Below are 14,886 nucleotides of genomic sequence, written 5' to 3'. Positions count from 1 at the left end.
TCTCTCTGCCTCAGTTCAGCCCTTGTTTATTTATTTTCTGGGCTTTTGCTATGGTTCCTGTGTGGTCTCTGTGCCTCCAAACCTGAGATTCTCAACCAGGGAGCAAATGTGTTCCCCATGGAAATCTGACAAAACCTGGAAACATTTTTGGTTGTTGAGATAGGTGGGATACAACAGGCATCTACTGGGTAAAAGCAAAGGATGCTGCTAACCATCCTACAATGTTCAGGACAGTGCCCAACAAAAAATTACCCAGATTAAAAGGTCAATGGTGCTGATGTTTGAAAAACTCTGCTTCGGCCATACTTGCCTCTAATCTGTCCTCTCTACACCACAAATGATATAAAACACAATTCCAATCAGGTCATTCCCACACCTGAAATCCTCCAAGGCCTCCCAAGTGCCCTCGGATTAAAGTCGAAGCTCTCCAGGCAAGTCATAGAGACCCATCATGATCTGATCCTTTCTTAACTTTCTAACCTGCCTTTCGCTTTATCCCCTGATCTTTCTTCCCCAAAGCAATCAATGCAGCCAGACCAGATCACTCACAATTCCCTCTGCCTGTCAGTCTCACCCACCCCATTCCTTGGCCTACCAATTTTATGTCAGACACTCTAAATGGACTAGAAGGGAACAAGACACTCTCCAGGTAGTATGAGGCACTGATCTCTCATGAGGCATGTACAAAAGTGAGTGCACTTTCAATCTGCAGAGGCAGAACCTACTTGTCACCTCTGTGATTCTGCTTCAGATTCCCCAACAGGCTGTAAGCCTTCAAGAAGACAGTGTCTTCATCTTTATAGGCTACAGTAACCTGCACATGCTAAGTGTGGTCTACCAGTTGTATCTGTTGTATTTATCATAGATGCTGCATTAAGGAATGAATGAATTCCTAGCTTCTTTCAATTTGGCTGTTGCTCAGGCATAAAAAGCACTGAACTATTAAAATGCAAAGATGAAACTAAATTAATCACACTGTATATGCCAAGAAAGTCCATTCACAAAGGTGGAAACATCTTTGTTTAAAGCTGTGTTCTCTGTGTCTCTTCTCTTTATATACCAGAGAAATACAAATCTGTCAAGTAAGTATTTATCCCTATGGATTGTCTAAATCCCATTGCCTGATACTCAAAGACAAGATACCTGGAGCAGAATCAGACTCTAAAATAGTAACTGAGAAATAATGGTATCAAGAACACAGAACTAGGTTCACTGTGAGGAATCATAACTTTGAATTTCATGGTACCTAAAATGATTTTGCTTTCTTTCTCTAGATTGAGAAGGTCATTCCATCTACTGGACATTCAACAATACTGTCATTTTTACTTCTCTTCCTTTTAAGTTCATTCTATATCCTGGAGATTGATAGGGTTTGCCTGAGCTTCAAAATCCAGATGTCTCATAAGGAGACTGTCTAATAAAAAAATTTTTATTAGACATTTATAGAGTCATTTTGGACTTTTAAAGAGAGCAGCCTATCAGTTTGACTTTATAGCTGGTGAAAGAACTTAAGATTCTTCTTTAAAATCACTGGAAAAAATTGAAAAAGTAGCTTATGGATTCTTATCTCACATCATGTACATTTGTATTTTTATTGCAGTTAATTGTAATGTATGTGTCTCTTGTCCACGGTGTTCACGTTAAAGACAAGGTTAGGATTTAGCAGTGGAACCTCCTTATGGAAAATGGAGCAAAATGGAGGTTTTTAATTGAATGGGGGCAAAGGATCCAGGGGAAAGCTTTCCCAGCTCCTTATTATATCCTTGGAGAGACTCCTGGGGCCACAGTGGCCTGACTTCCATATTCCTGATGGAACCTTTATTCCCATCTAGGTTTCCATCTTTGTAGACAAGGCAGTCAAAATTCCAGGCTTGGATTGTTCCTTTTCCCTTCCTCTTCCCCATTCAACTTTGGAATAATCATGACCTCCAGCAAAAGCGATTTTCAGGTATGTGAGAGTGTAGGGGTCCAGGGCAAGCCGCCCAAATGTACTACGGTGCATATTAATTACTTTGAATTGAAGTTACTTGGGAAAAAAAAAACAGTGCAAGGACACTCAGACCCTCCTCTGTCCCCCAGAAAGCAGGAAACACATCTCCCATATGAAAAATACCTTCCCTGAATTGGAAGTAAAACAACATTCTTATCACCGAGGTAGGGACTTTGTAGCCAAGAAAGCTATAGAAACAAACCCTGTTATTTTTTTCCAAACTACTACAACCTCAGCCTAAATTCTGCTTAGAATTCCCTAATTAAAGCTCCCAAACACCTGTTTTCTTTATCCTATCAATACCTCACAGATTTATTATCTCTTTGTCTAAAATGTATATATAGGGGTGCCTGGGTGACTCAGTCAGTTAAGCATCCGACTTCAGCTCAGGTCATGATCTTATGGTTGGTGAGTTCAAGCCCCACCTTGGGCTCTCTGCTGTCAGCAAAGAGTCTGCTTTGAACTTTCTATCTCCCTCTCTCTCTGCTCCTCCCCCGCTGGCTTCCTCTCTCTCTCTCTCTCTCTCTCTCTCTCTCCCCCCCCCGCCAAAAATAAACATTTAAAAATTAATAAATAAACTGTATACAAAGTGCCTCTCCTGATCACTTATTTAGGTCTCAACTTCATTTTGGGGTCTCTGTGCATATATAATAAAACTTCAGGGTTTTTTTTCCCCCATTAATTTGTCTTACATAATTTAAATCTTAGCCCAGCTGAAAGACCTTGAAGGGGAAGAATTTTTCCTTCTCTACAAGAGGAAGCCCAGAAGAACATCACTGGTGATCAGAAGTGAAAGCTGCTTTTATTTCACTTGAAAACCATATGAAAACAGAGAGGGTGCTGGAAAATGTAGACAGGCACCATGGACTGAGAGATCCTTGGGCTAAGACAACTCATTTAGCATGGAACTTCCAGAGTTAGTTAAGACAGAGTACAGGCCATTATTATAACAAAGACATTCTCCTTATCATCATCTTGTGGCTCAGCTGGGTCCCCTAAGGCCCCATCCTTCCTATTTTGTGTGCTTTCCTTCCACGTGGAATCTGGGGCCATCCAGTTATCTGGTTCTCCTTCTCACCATTAAACTTGCTTACAGGTAAAAGATTTACTAAAATTATTTACACTTCAGTGTCAAGTAGCCACTGCTACCTCTCCCAAGAGTATTTGTATCCCAAGCCACACTCTTATTACAGGCAGAAGAGTTTTCCCCTATGGACAGAATCCTTGAAATGAAGCTGCAGGTTAAGGTGATCTTTTGGGGACAGAGAGACCTGCCCTCTTGAAGCTGCTCAGTATCCTAATTTTAAATGATGAAACCCAAGCCACTTAATGTTAGGGAAAAGCATGTTATGTTTGTGTTCAGGCTTCCGTAACTTTATTTTGTGTGTATTTGAAAATACACTGAAATTAGCATGTAAGATTTGCCTCACCAGGCATCTACAGCAAGCAGTGTGGGGAGATTCTTCTCTGAAGTAAGTAAAGTCCTTAAAACCAAAAAATTAAAAGAGAAAAAATAAAAAGCCTAGACACACACATATTATAGTCCTTAAAAATACAACTTTTGAGTTGAAGTGGACCATACATATTTTAGCTTGTATCAAAACTATCAGAGAAAGGCCTATGGAAAAGGGAATATAAGTATGAAGAAATATTGAGGCAGAACAGAATGACCAATATAGAGACACTTATGGAGATTTCTTTACAACCATTAATTTGATTATGATTATAATAAAAACTTACCATCCAGGAAAACTTTGTACAGTGATGGAAATGTTCTTGGTCTGACCTTTCCAAGATGGTAGCCATTAGCCACATGCGGCTATACTACTCATTGGAAATGCAGCTAATGTGCCTAGAACTGAATTTTTAATTTTAACAAATTTAAACAGGTTTCAAACAGCCACACATTGCTACTGGCTACCATGCTGGAGAGTGGGGGGTCTAACACCATTACTGCTTTAACACATAATTTTTAGGAATACTTTGTATCTGTGAACTTTCTCTGGGAGAAACTAGTAAGACTCTCAATATAATGCAGACTTCCAGCTGCAAACAGTTTATTTACTAGAAACAATTCATGACTCACTCCATCCCCTACCCTAACCATTGCCCAGGTATCCAGGATGGGTGCCTTCTCATCCCTTCAGGGTAAGGCTGCAGTGCCAGCTTCCGGAAGGAAGGGTACTTACCCTCGCCCAATGGAAGCTCCTCTTCCTGCTCACTGGGGGAAGGCAGCAGGGGCTGCAGGGGCTCCATGTTAATGATGAGCTGTTTGTTCAAAGAGTGGGAACTTCGGCTCTGAGTAATGTTGGCTCTGAAAACAGACACACGCCAGGGTGTTGGTTTCTGTTGCAAACACCAGACCCTCCATCTCAGTCAGCTACCAAGGTTGGGAATGGTCTCTGGACTCACACAATGGATTAGGCCAGTGGTAAAGGCAACATAACACTTAGGATGCACCAAACTTTTTAACCTTAAGGTCCTGACAAAATGTCCTTGTGTTCTAATGCAACACAGTGACTGAAAATGTACTTCCCCATATGTTACCAGATTTGGGCATGCAAGGTGACAGCATGGGCATTGATAAAGACATGGGAGGCAGGTGTCACTGAACTAGATATGCAGAAAAGTAAATGAAGGTGGGGACTTCTGGGTGGCTCAGTTGGTTCAGCATCTGACTCTTGGTTTCAGCTCAGGTCATGATCTCACAGTTTCATGGGTTCAAGCCCCACATTGGACTCTGCACTGACAGTGTGAATCTTGCTTGGGATTCTCTCTCTCTCTCTCTCCCTCTCTCTCCCTCTCCATCTCCCTCACTTGTGCTGTCATTCTCAAAAATGAATAAATTTTAAAAATTTTTTAAAAAAGAAAAGTGAATGAAAGGCATGGCTCAAAGTAATTTAACAACCACCAAAAAAACCAAAAATGAAGACAGAACCCTGCCAGACAGACGGTACAGGAGTTCTACGGCTTTAAGCAACCTTGCTGTTGCTGGATGTCTAACATTTAATATCAGTGTTTAATACTCCCATTTGAATTCACACCCCTCTCATCAGCCAGGCACAGAAGCTCTTTTTTCATTTTGAAAGGAGCAGACACGTGTCATTGACTGCAATGGGCAGCAGATGGCAAAGAAAATGTACAAGTGTCTTGTCAAAACTACTGGCTGATAGCAGGAAGCCCGTCTACACTGCCTGCTGCAGGGAGACCAGCTGTCTGCCCTGTCATACAGGGAAATGGGGCATCTCTGGTGGGGCATCACCTTTCCCTCCTCATGTTTCCTCTCCAAACCAAAAGCCACCCATCTTCAAAGATGATATCAAATGTCTCCTACCTCTTGATGCCCCCTTGGATGGCTTTCACAACACATAATCATTCATATTCTCATTCTCTCTCTCTCTCTCTCTCTCTCTCTCTCTCACACACACACACACACACACACACACACACACACACACACTGCTCTCCCTTCTTTCACATCTCATGGCACTTGCCACTTCCATCTCTCTGTAATTATTGGTGTACTAATCAGCCCCACCTTGACAAGTGCCTTAAGGTCAGAGACAGATCTAACCATCCTGGTGTGCCTTACAGCGCCTCCCGAGGCATCTTACTAAGGGCTGTTCACGTTGGAAACTGGCGTAAATTGAATGCAATCCTGGCTTGACATAAGCTGCCATTTCAGATTGGCATGGGTGTTCCCCGGCTGGTAAGGGGACGGCCTTATAACTCAGGCATTTCTATTTGGCACAGGACAGGAAAGGAGAAGAATCTAGCAGTATCTAGAGTAAAAAGCCCTCCACAGCTGGCACTGGCTGGAAAAATAAAATTATGAGGACTTGCTTAACCATGGAGTCCTGTCCTTCATTATTTCACTCTACAATCACTTATTCTGCAGTTGATATATATGTAGTGGATGGTCTGCCACATTCTGGTGAGCCATGGTCCTTGCCTTATGTAACTCACTCTTTACAACTATGATTTTAAACATTTTAACTGAGACCCACATTAAGAAATATAACTTAGGGGTGCCTGGTGGCTCAGTCAGTTGAGTGTCCGACTTGGGCTCAGGTCATGATCTCATGGTTTGTGAGTTCGAGCCCCACATTAGGCTTGCTGCTATCAGAGTGAAGCCCGCTTCGGATCCTCTGTCCCTGTCTCTCTCTGCACCTCCCCCATTCATTTTATCTCTCTCTCTCTCTCTCTCTCTCTCTCTCTCTCTCTCTCTCTCAAAAATGAGTAAACATTAAAAAAAGAAATATCTTTTATATCATTTTTCTGTACACACTCACAGAGAGACATACAGGTAAAGTGAATGTTTTGTGCAACAATAGTAACTCTTGTTATGTTTGATTCACTTTTTTCCCCCCATTCTATTTCATTTTCTTTAAAGTGCTGGTCTGTTTTCATTTCATGACTCATCAATGCGCTACAGCCACAGTTGGAAAAATATGTATCTCATGGACGAGACTGATGGCCAAGGATTCCCCAGGAACATTAAGGAGGGGCACCTGACCCTGCGGTGGCTGAGGGGAGAGCCAGGAAGGACCTCCCAGGGGAAGAGATGCCTGTGGCACATCCCAGCAAGCATGGTGGGATTGACAGGGCAAGAAGTGAAGACAGGGATTCCTTGCAGGGAGAAGGAAGGAAGGAAAGAGTAACAAGGGACATTAAAATCTACCATGAGCAGTTCCATCTTTTATTGTGATGGGTCCTCAGATTTTGAGCTTTCATGGGATTTCCTCTGGCCCGGTGGCCTTCAAAACTCTGATTCTGGCTCTGCGAAGCACCTGTTGCCATGTTTGTGTGGACCATGAAGCTTTCTGACCTCAGAAAAGCCCATTCCCCATTGTTGCACAAACTCTGAATTGCTCTGCCCACCTCTGACCACCCACGCCGGCTGACTGGCAGCATTTCCATCCCCCAGAAATTACCACATATCATCAAGAAGGACCTGTAGCGAGTACAGAGGGCTCCACAGCAGCCCCCCTCCCAACATTCTTCAGTTGAAGTTGTAAAGCATCCTGCCATCTGCCCCCTACCGACACTGTAATGTCTGGGCAATTGCCTGGGACAGGTTGAAGTCACTGAGAGTGACCTCACAGGTGTGAGCCTGTAGGGCACGGGCTGCTCAGGAGGATGCTGACTCAGGGCCCATACTCACAGGCTTCTGCTGCCAAACTGTAGCGGAGTCCTATGGCCAGGGTCAGGGGGGTTAGGGTCTGTCTGCTACAGTTGATTACAACCCTGAGACTCTCCAGTTCTATGATTCAGAGAGGAACACTGCCTCCGTGATAAGTGCAAAAATCAGATAAACCCAAAGGTGGGCACAACTAGAGGTCTCCCTAGAGCACAAAGAATCCAGGGTTCCAGACCATGGTGCTGGGCAGTCGGGCAGCTAGAGGGTTAGCTTAAGCAAAATTAGAATCAAAATGAATGTCTCCCACCCTTTGTCTCCCAACTCTTGTAGACTACAGGCTACCTTTTTATACCTCTCTTCTTGCAACCTTTTGGAAGGTGCCAACTGATCCTGGTTTCATTTAAAGCAAGAGCCCTAGGGGCACCTGCATGGCTCCAGTCAGTTAAGTGTCTGGCTTCAGCTCAGGTCATGTTCTCACAGTTCATGGGTTCGAGCTCCGCATCAGGCTCTGCACTAACAGTGTGGTGCTACTTGGGATTCTCTCTCTGTGCCCCTCCTCCACTTATTCTCTCTCTCTCTCAATAAATAAATAAATTAATTAATTAACTTAAAAGAAAATAAAGCAAGAGTCTGCCAGCATAGTTATACTAATAATGAATATAATACCAGAATTTGATGGCCCCTTTTATAGTTTACAGAACAGTTTTATTTATATTTTTAACATTTATTTTTTGAGAGACAGAGTGAGAGAGCACAAGTAGGGTACGGGCAGAGAGAGAGGGGGACACAGAATCCGAAGCAGGCTTTACGCTCTGAGCTGTCAGCACAGAGCCCAACACGGGGCTCGAACTCATGGACCATGAGATCATGACCTGAGCCAAAGTTGGCCGCCCAACCACTGAGCCACCAGGCGCCCCTACAAATCAGTTTTATACACTTTACCATACTTGTTTTCCTCAGTGTACCTGTAAGACAGGCAAGAAAAGTACCATATTCACAGATGAGGACACCGAGACCTGGTGAACTTATCGAACTTGACTAAAGACACTTAGACATGCAGACTCAGATGACCTGATCCCCAGTCCAGAGGTTCTGCTGTGCTCCTCACTGCCTTTCTGCACCTTCTGCATGATTTATCCTACAATGCCCCAGAGAGGACTCTGTTCACTACTGCTAATGTCCTGCTCTCTGGCTAAATGAGGTTCTGCTGTGTCGGGCAGTCTTCTAAAACATACGCCAATATCCCAGTCAGTTCCCACCCTACCCTCCCACTTGATCTCCTGATGCAACAGCTTCTCTGGCTAGAGTCTCCCCAAGCCAGCTGAGGGTCTGTACCATGTTTCCCATTCTCAGAATCCACCCGTCAACAGATTCTGCAAAATGACTGACCCCCTTTGCAGCCCACTCATGTGTGTACTTAGCACAGAACAGTTTTCCAATGAAACGATCACTAGGAATTCTATCGAGGTAGAAAGGTTTCTTTGGAAGCTGCAAGTATACTCTAAGATTGGCTTCAAAAACTGATGGCATAAACTCAAGCAACTAACATAAGGCTTGTGGAATCTTCCAGCAGTTGTTGTGGTGGAGGAAGTGGTGTTGGCCTGTCACCAAAACTCCATCTGAAAAAGCTTTAATGAGGACACATCTGTCAAATTCTAGCTGCCCATCTTTGGAGGAGAGACAAGAATAATAACATCACCAATTCATGTGTGTATGGCACTTTATAATTTTTAAAGCACTTTATTTTAATGCCCATAACAAAGCCTAGATGTTGGGCAAAGTAATATTCTGAATCTCATTTTACAGATGAGTAAAGTGATGATCAGAGAAGTTAAGAGATTTACCCAAGACCACACAGCTTGTAAGCAATACAACCAAGATGAGATCCCGTTCATGACCCCTAGACAGGTGCTCATTTCAGGTCCAAACGCTGCCTCTATGTGTCCCCTGGTGGTGGCTACTATGCCCAGGGGGCTCACACTTCCTTCTGCCTCACTGGGCCCCTGACATGGATGGGTGATTCTCACCAAGTAATCAGCCCAGGAGAGCTTTGCTTGGGGATCTTGCCATCAGCAAAGATCAATGAGCTATCATGAGAGTTAGCTTTCTCTCTCTCTCTCTTTTTTTTTTTTTTTTTTTTGAGAAAAACCAAAAATAATCCCAAGACAGTGTCCTCAGTCTGTCTCTGCTGCCTCTCTCTAAACACACACACATCAGAAAAAGGAGTAGTCCATGAACTTGTCATTCTTTGAAGAGTACAATCTCAGGTGTGAGGGAAGACAACCAAATGAAAGCTTACCGTCACCATTCTAACTAAAGGAGTGGGCATCTCTGAACACAGCCAGAGAAAGAATTCATTACTATACTCTCACTTTTGACAGCCACATCAAAGAAGCCAAAATAATTTAAAAATAATTGTTGAGAAACAATTTCCTACCATGCAAATGGCTACTAGGAAGAAATGAGAAGTTGCTACTGAGAGTGGTATATCTCCATGGCTCCGATCACACTATTGCCTCCCAGGAGGCCGAGGTCCCCAGAGCAGCACCTTGGACAGATCTCAGGTCTCAGAAAATTGCAGGCATGCTGTTGTCACCCCACACTCCTGGTTCATACATTCATTCAACAAGCATGCGTTGACCTCTACTGTGAGCCAAGTGCTGTCTGTGTTAGGTGCTGGGTGATATGTAGATGACCAAAACAGACACAAGCCTTTTCCTCCCACATCTTGCTGTGTAACATTACTTTAAACAAATTCCTCCCTGTATTGTCAGAGATTCGAGAGACACTGCCAAAGCTGAGGACCAGAGACGTGTCCTGAGGATGTGAGCTCAACAGACTTTCACATACACATAAAAGGGGTCAGTGTAAGGGAAAGAAATAGCATGTGAACCAGTATCTTAAGGGCCTATAGGTCCTTGTTTGCAGTAACATCCTGGGGGATTTTAGAAGATTCCAGAAAAGGGAAACTATAAATTGACTGATGCCTCATTTCCATCTCCCCTGGTGGTTCAGTCCACTACAGGAGAAGATTCTCACTGTGGTCACTCTACTCCCTTCACTCCTACATCCTGGCTATTCAAAGTGTGGTCCATGAACCAGCCACATGGCCATCACCTAGGACTCAATGGAAATGCCAGATTCATGAATGAGAATCTGACTTTAACAAGATCCATAGGTGATTCCTGTCAAAGTTAAGGCTTGAGAAGCCATAATGTAGGAATCCTTGATTTCCATAAGTAATGCAAACATCAATTAAAAGGAGAAATTTTTTTTTCAAATTATTTCTGATCTCATTAACCAGCTATATATGGTAACTATGGGATTCTTGGAAAGTCTTAAGTATTTGAAATACGTCTCTCTGAAAGTACCTTGTTAAAAACAGTTTCCTTCTTTGTGTTTGTGCTATCAAGAGAACTCCCCGGCATCAAGTATTTCTTCTTCTTCTTTTTTTTTTTTTAAGATCAAACACTCATACTTCAAGCTACAAGAACAAAACCCAAGCTGAGCCCTTGGGGTGGTTCTGCCTCCCAGCTTCTAAGAGAATGCCAGAGGTTTCCTGGGCAGAGGTGGGAGGGGGGACAAATGCTACAAAGAAAACAATGTGGGCTTAGGTTTGCCACACAAAAAAAATTTATGACCTCAGATAAATCATTTAACTTCTCCAAGACTTAAGTTCCCTTGTCTATAAAATAGAAGCATCAAATTAGGTGATGCTTAAGGTCATTTCTGGCCCAAAGAATCTAGAAAAGTTCAAATAATACATTTTACCATTTCCTCTTTTTCACTTCTGCTTCACTGAGTAACCATAATTTACAGTAGAAGAGGGAATATACAGACTATTTTTAAATAAATACAAATAAAAGACTAGTGTTGTCAATGGGTAGGCTGTAAGACTTGAACAGTTTTGTGCTAAGGTGCCCCCAGCCAAGGCGTCCCGGCTTCCCTAGCCTGACAGCTTTCTCCTGCTTCTCAAAGCAGGGAAGACCACTTCTGCTGACATGCCCATGACAGCTTCCCACTGAGCCACCCAAACCAGGAATGAATCATTCTCTACACACGTCTGCATGGGATCTTGTGCCAACTGTAGTTTTGCTCCCCTGCGTGGGAGAGAAGTGCTATCTGGAGGCCCGTGCCAGGCTGGCTCAGCCACACTTCCAAGAGACCAGCAACCCAGGGAATAAGGCAAGAGGCAGCCAGCTCACTGGGTCATGCTGGAAATAGAGGAGACTGGGCAAATCTGAGGATAATCCCTTATGCTCCTCCAAGCAGGCTCCTTGGAGCCTCCTCCAAGTCTGAAGAGGGGGAAGGAACAGGTGCCAACCAGTATGTAGGAATCTCCTGAAAAACATAACCTAGGATGACCTAGGTCATTTGCCTTCAAAATGGGGAGTGTCATGGCGAAAATGTCCAGATTTATGTATTTAGCATGTTTGAGGCTTCATGTGCAATGGTTCATGTACCATGGTGGCATGAAGTCCAACATGACCAAGAGAATATTTAATTCCTAAGAATCAGAGATATTACCACATTAATGAAGATGCATACCCTTGAACTGCTAATCACTAAGTTCCTCATTTCTGTGAGTGACCTCTGGGGGTAAGGAGCCCTAGGAGAGATGAGCACCCTTGCCTTCCTCGTGTGAAATAGCCTAGAAGTTGGGCCAATGGGGACTGGCCGTGTCTGGTGAACAGAGGCAGGAACAGAGAGCAGCTCTAAGAGGACAGGTCGGCAGACTCAGCCAAGAGGTGACACTGCTGTGCCTCACACACACCGGTAGTGTTCGCTCCGGGCCCAATCAAGCCGACGACTCCCCGCAGAGCAAGGAACTCAGAACAGCGTCAAGCTGTACCCACACTGTGGCCCTGTCAAGTCTGCCCCCGAGAGGCTGCCAGGATGACGAGGGTATTGTGCCTGGAACAAGATGTGCCCAACAGGACACTGGCACAGGCAGCTGGTACCCTTATGCCCTTTCCTGTTATAGAGGAATTGGCAAAGCAAGCTTTGAAATCCTTTTGTCCATCCCAGAATCCTCTCAGAGCCCTGAGGGCCACCCACTCACCTGTGCACCTCCGGAGGCTCCCTCTGGATTTTGGAGCTGGCCTCCACCACCTCTTTGGCAACTTTACCACTGCAAAAGACAAACACAATGTCTGTGCACAGACACTCAGAGCAGAAGGGGAGGGGTGTGCACATGTGTTTGTTTTGTTTTTTTTTTTTTAACTTCCCAACAGTCGGATCCACTCTAGAAATCCATGCTTTTTTTTCCCTCTACACGAGAAGTTACTATGGAATTTGAGGGGGCCCCATGAGTGTAAGACATGAGTAGAGTGTAAAGGGAGAACCAAAACAGGGGGATAAGTCAAAGCGCCCTGATTTACAAGCAAAATATTCAAAAAGTAAATGGTTGCTTCCTCCCCAACCCATCACCAATATGGAACTATGGGTACCCACCTATATCGAAATCTACTTCCTTTGAAAAATATCTTGCTGCTTGACACAGTCTTGATCTGACTGGATTTCGCATACCTTTGAAAAGAAGCGAAACAGAAGTGGTAGTGATATTGGCAAATCCAAGTGAGACATGCTATAAAGTGCAGTACTTGGGTATTTTGGACTATAAGAAATGCATGCTGTTGGATGATTCAGCACGTGCACACAGGCACACACACCTGAAAGAGAAGTTCCACCAAAAGACAGTTACCTTCACTATGGGTATTGTACTCTGTTATCTCTCTTCATTCTTTCTAAATGTTAGTGATGGCCCACATATGGTTTCATAATCCATTATTGGATCATGACCTGCAGACCGGACCAGGTAATACTGATGAGCCAAAGGGCAGGGCTAGGTGGGTGATGGGGATTAAGGAGGGCACTTGTTGGGAGGAGCACTGGGTGTTGTATGTAAGTGATGAATCACTGAATTCTATCCTGAAACCAATATTGCACGTATGTGAACTAAAATTTAAATTAAAAAAAAAAGGAGGGGATTCTTTCTCAATTTCCAGTGGAAAGATATGGAGAAGACGCATTATGTCTCATGGTGTCAAGTTCCCGGTTGCCAGGGCACTTTCTTGCCTGTGCCTGAACCAACGCTACAACAGAAAACAGCTTACCAGTGACACAGGTCACTCGCCAGGTCACAAAGAACCCACCTACTGTGTACTGCCTGAAAGACGACCCAAGGGCCTATGTCACCGTGGAAATGGTCACTGGCTTGAATATTCTCTGGTTAAGTCACCATGACCCAGTGCCCTTTAAAAGAACCCAGGCTGGTAGATGACTAAGATACACGCAGAACAAGAAGCCGAGCCAAGCACTGATTCAGCAGCTCTGAGAACACTGTAAACACACGTGTAAACACGAACAAAACCACAAAACGATGAGAACGTGGGCTGCCTGGAGGCCACGCACAGGGCACTAAATTGCTATGACAGCTAAACTGCCTCTCCATCAATCACTTTAAGCCTCATGCAACTAAATCCAAATTAGAAAGAATGGTCTGCAAGAGTTCAGGACCACTTAAAACACTGAGAGTCACAAAATCTTACTAGAAAAACCACACAGAACAATATGCTGTATAGAATTGTTCTATATATAGAACAATATATAGAATATATTGAATATGTTATATATAGATATACATAAATAGAATATGCTGAATATATATAGAATATATAGATAGATATATCTGTATCTATATCTATATCTATCTATCTATATCTATCTATATCTATCTATCTATAATATGCTGAGCAAAGACCTGCACATAGCCAGGGCTGTGGTTAGAAGTCTCCCCATGCAGGCAGTGATCCCCACCCCCGGGCATCTTGAAGCCTTCATTCATCTGTTCAGCAATTATTAACCAAATGACTAGCCTGCTCCACACACCCCACGCTAAGAGAAGTCACATGATCTCTGCATTCAGCTGTACGGTCTAGAAGGGAAATGGATATTAATCTAGAAACGAGGCACATAAGCGAATAACTGTAAAGTGCAAGCGGTGGTGGGGCCATGAAGGAAATGATGCAATGAGAGCACAGGATGGAGAGATTAATCCAGTCTGGGGGCAGGGGTTGGAGCTGAGATCCAGGGGTGGGAAGGTATTAACCCGGCAAGTGGTGGGCAGTGTTCTGGGTGGAAGTCTCAGCAGGCACAAAGCCCTGAGCCTGAGCACTGAAGAACTAAAAAGATTTGATGTGCATTTCCCCTGTTGTCATTATTACTGTTATTATAAACCTACTCCCACATACATATATTTTTTCCCCTAATTTAGCAGGACCTGACCTTAAGCTGTTGTCATTAAGGATTTTGGCTTTCCTCCTCAGGACAATGGAAAGCCATAGTAACACTTTTACAAAGGAGCCCTTTCTCCCTTCCACCTCTGCCAACAGCCTGAGCCAATAGGGAAGGGTGCTGGGGACAAATGAGGAGCGGAGATGGGAGGGGAGGGGGTGAAATCCTGGGGAGGGTGATTCCATGTCAAGGGAGGGCCTGGAGAAGACCGTGTGGGAGCCCTGAGGAGCATATGAGACCCACACCGGGGAGCTCCCCACACCCGGGACAGGCAGTGTGGGCTGCTGGCCACAGCTGGGCTCTAGGAGGATACAAATCCCCAGCAACTGTGCTGACATGGGACAGAGTCCCACGGCACCCTCCTCCCCCTGTGAGGATATGCCTGCTCCTGCTCCAGACATACCTGCCCCCGCCACACACACACACACACACACACACACACACACACACACACACACAC

The 14,886-nt window shown here is 44.2% G+C and overlaps 1 protein-coding gene across 2 annotated transcripts in view; it reads right to left on the bottom strand.

Annotated features, from left to right (window-relative positions):
- Window positions 1-14,886, bottom strand: part of FRMD3 (FERM domain containing 3) — a 306,916-nt gene that overhangs the window by 60,010 nt on the left and 232,020 nt on the right. For both annotated transcript variants that reach the window (XM_040450325.1, XM_040450324.1), the window contains exons 11-13: window positions 12,585-12,659; window positions 12,193-12,261; window positions 4,180-4,304 (exon numbers count right to left, since the gene is read on the bottom strand). In XM_040450325.1, the coding sequence (XP_040306259.1) occupies window positions 4,180-4,304; window positions 12,193-12,261; window positions 12,585-12,659 (269 nt within the window). The remainder of the gene's footprint in view (window positions 1-4,179; window positions 4,305-12,192; window positions 12,262-12,584; window positions 12,660-14,886) is intronic.

The sequence above is a fragment of the Herpailurus yagouaroundi genome, unplaced genomic scaffold (assembly GCF_014898765.1).
Source record: "Herpailurus yagouaroundi ecotype Mexico unplaced genomic scaffold, PumYag 201, whole genome shotgun sequence".
Lineage (NCBI taxonomy): Eukaryota > Metazoa > Chordata > Mammalia > Carnivora > Felidae > Herpailurus > Herpailurus yagouaroundi.
This window is presented reverse-complemented; position numbering and strand designations above follow the sequence as displayed.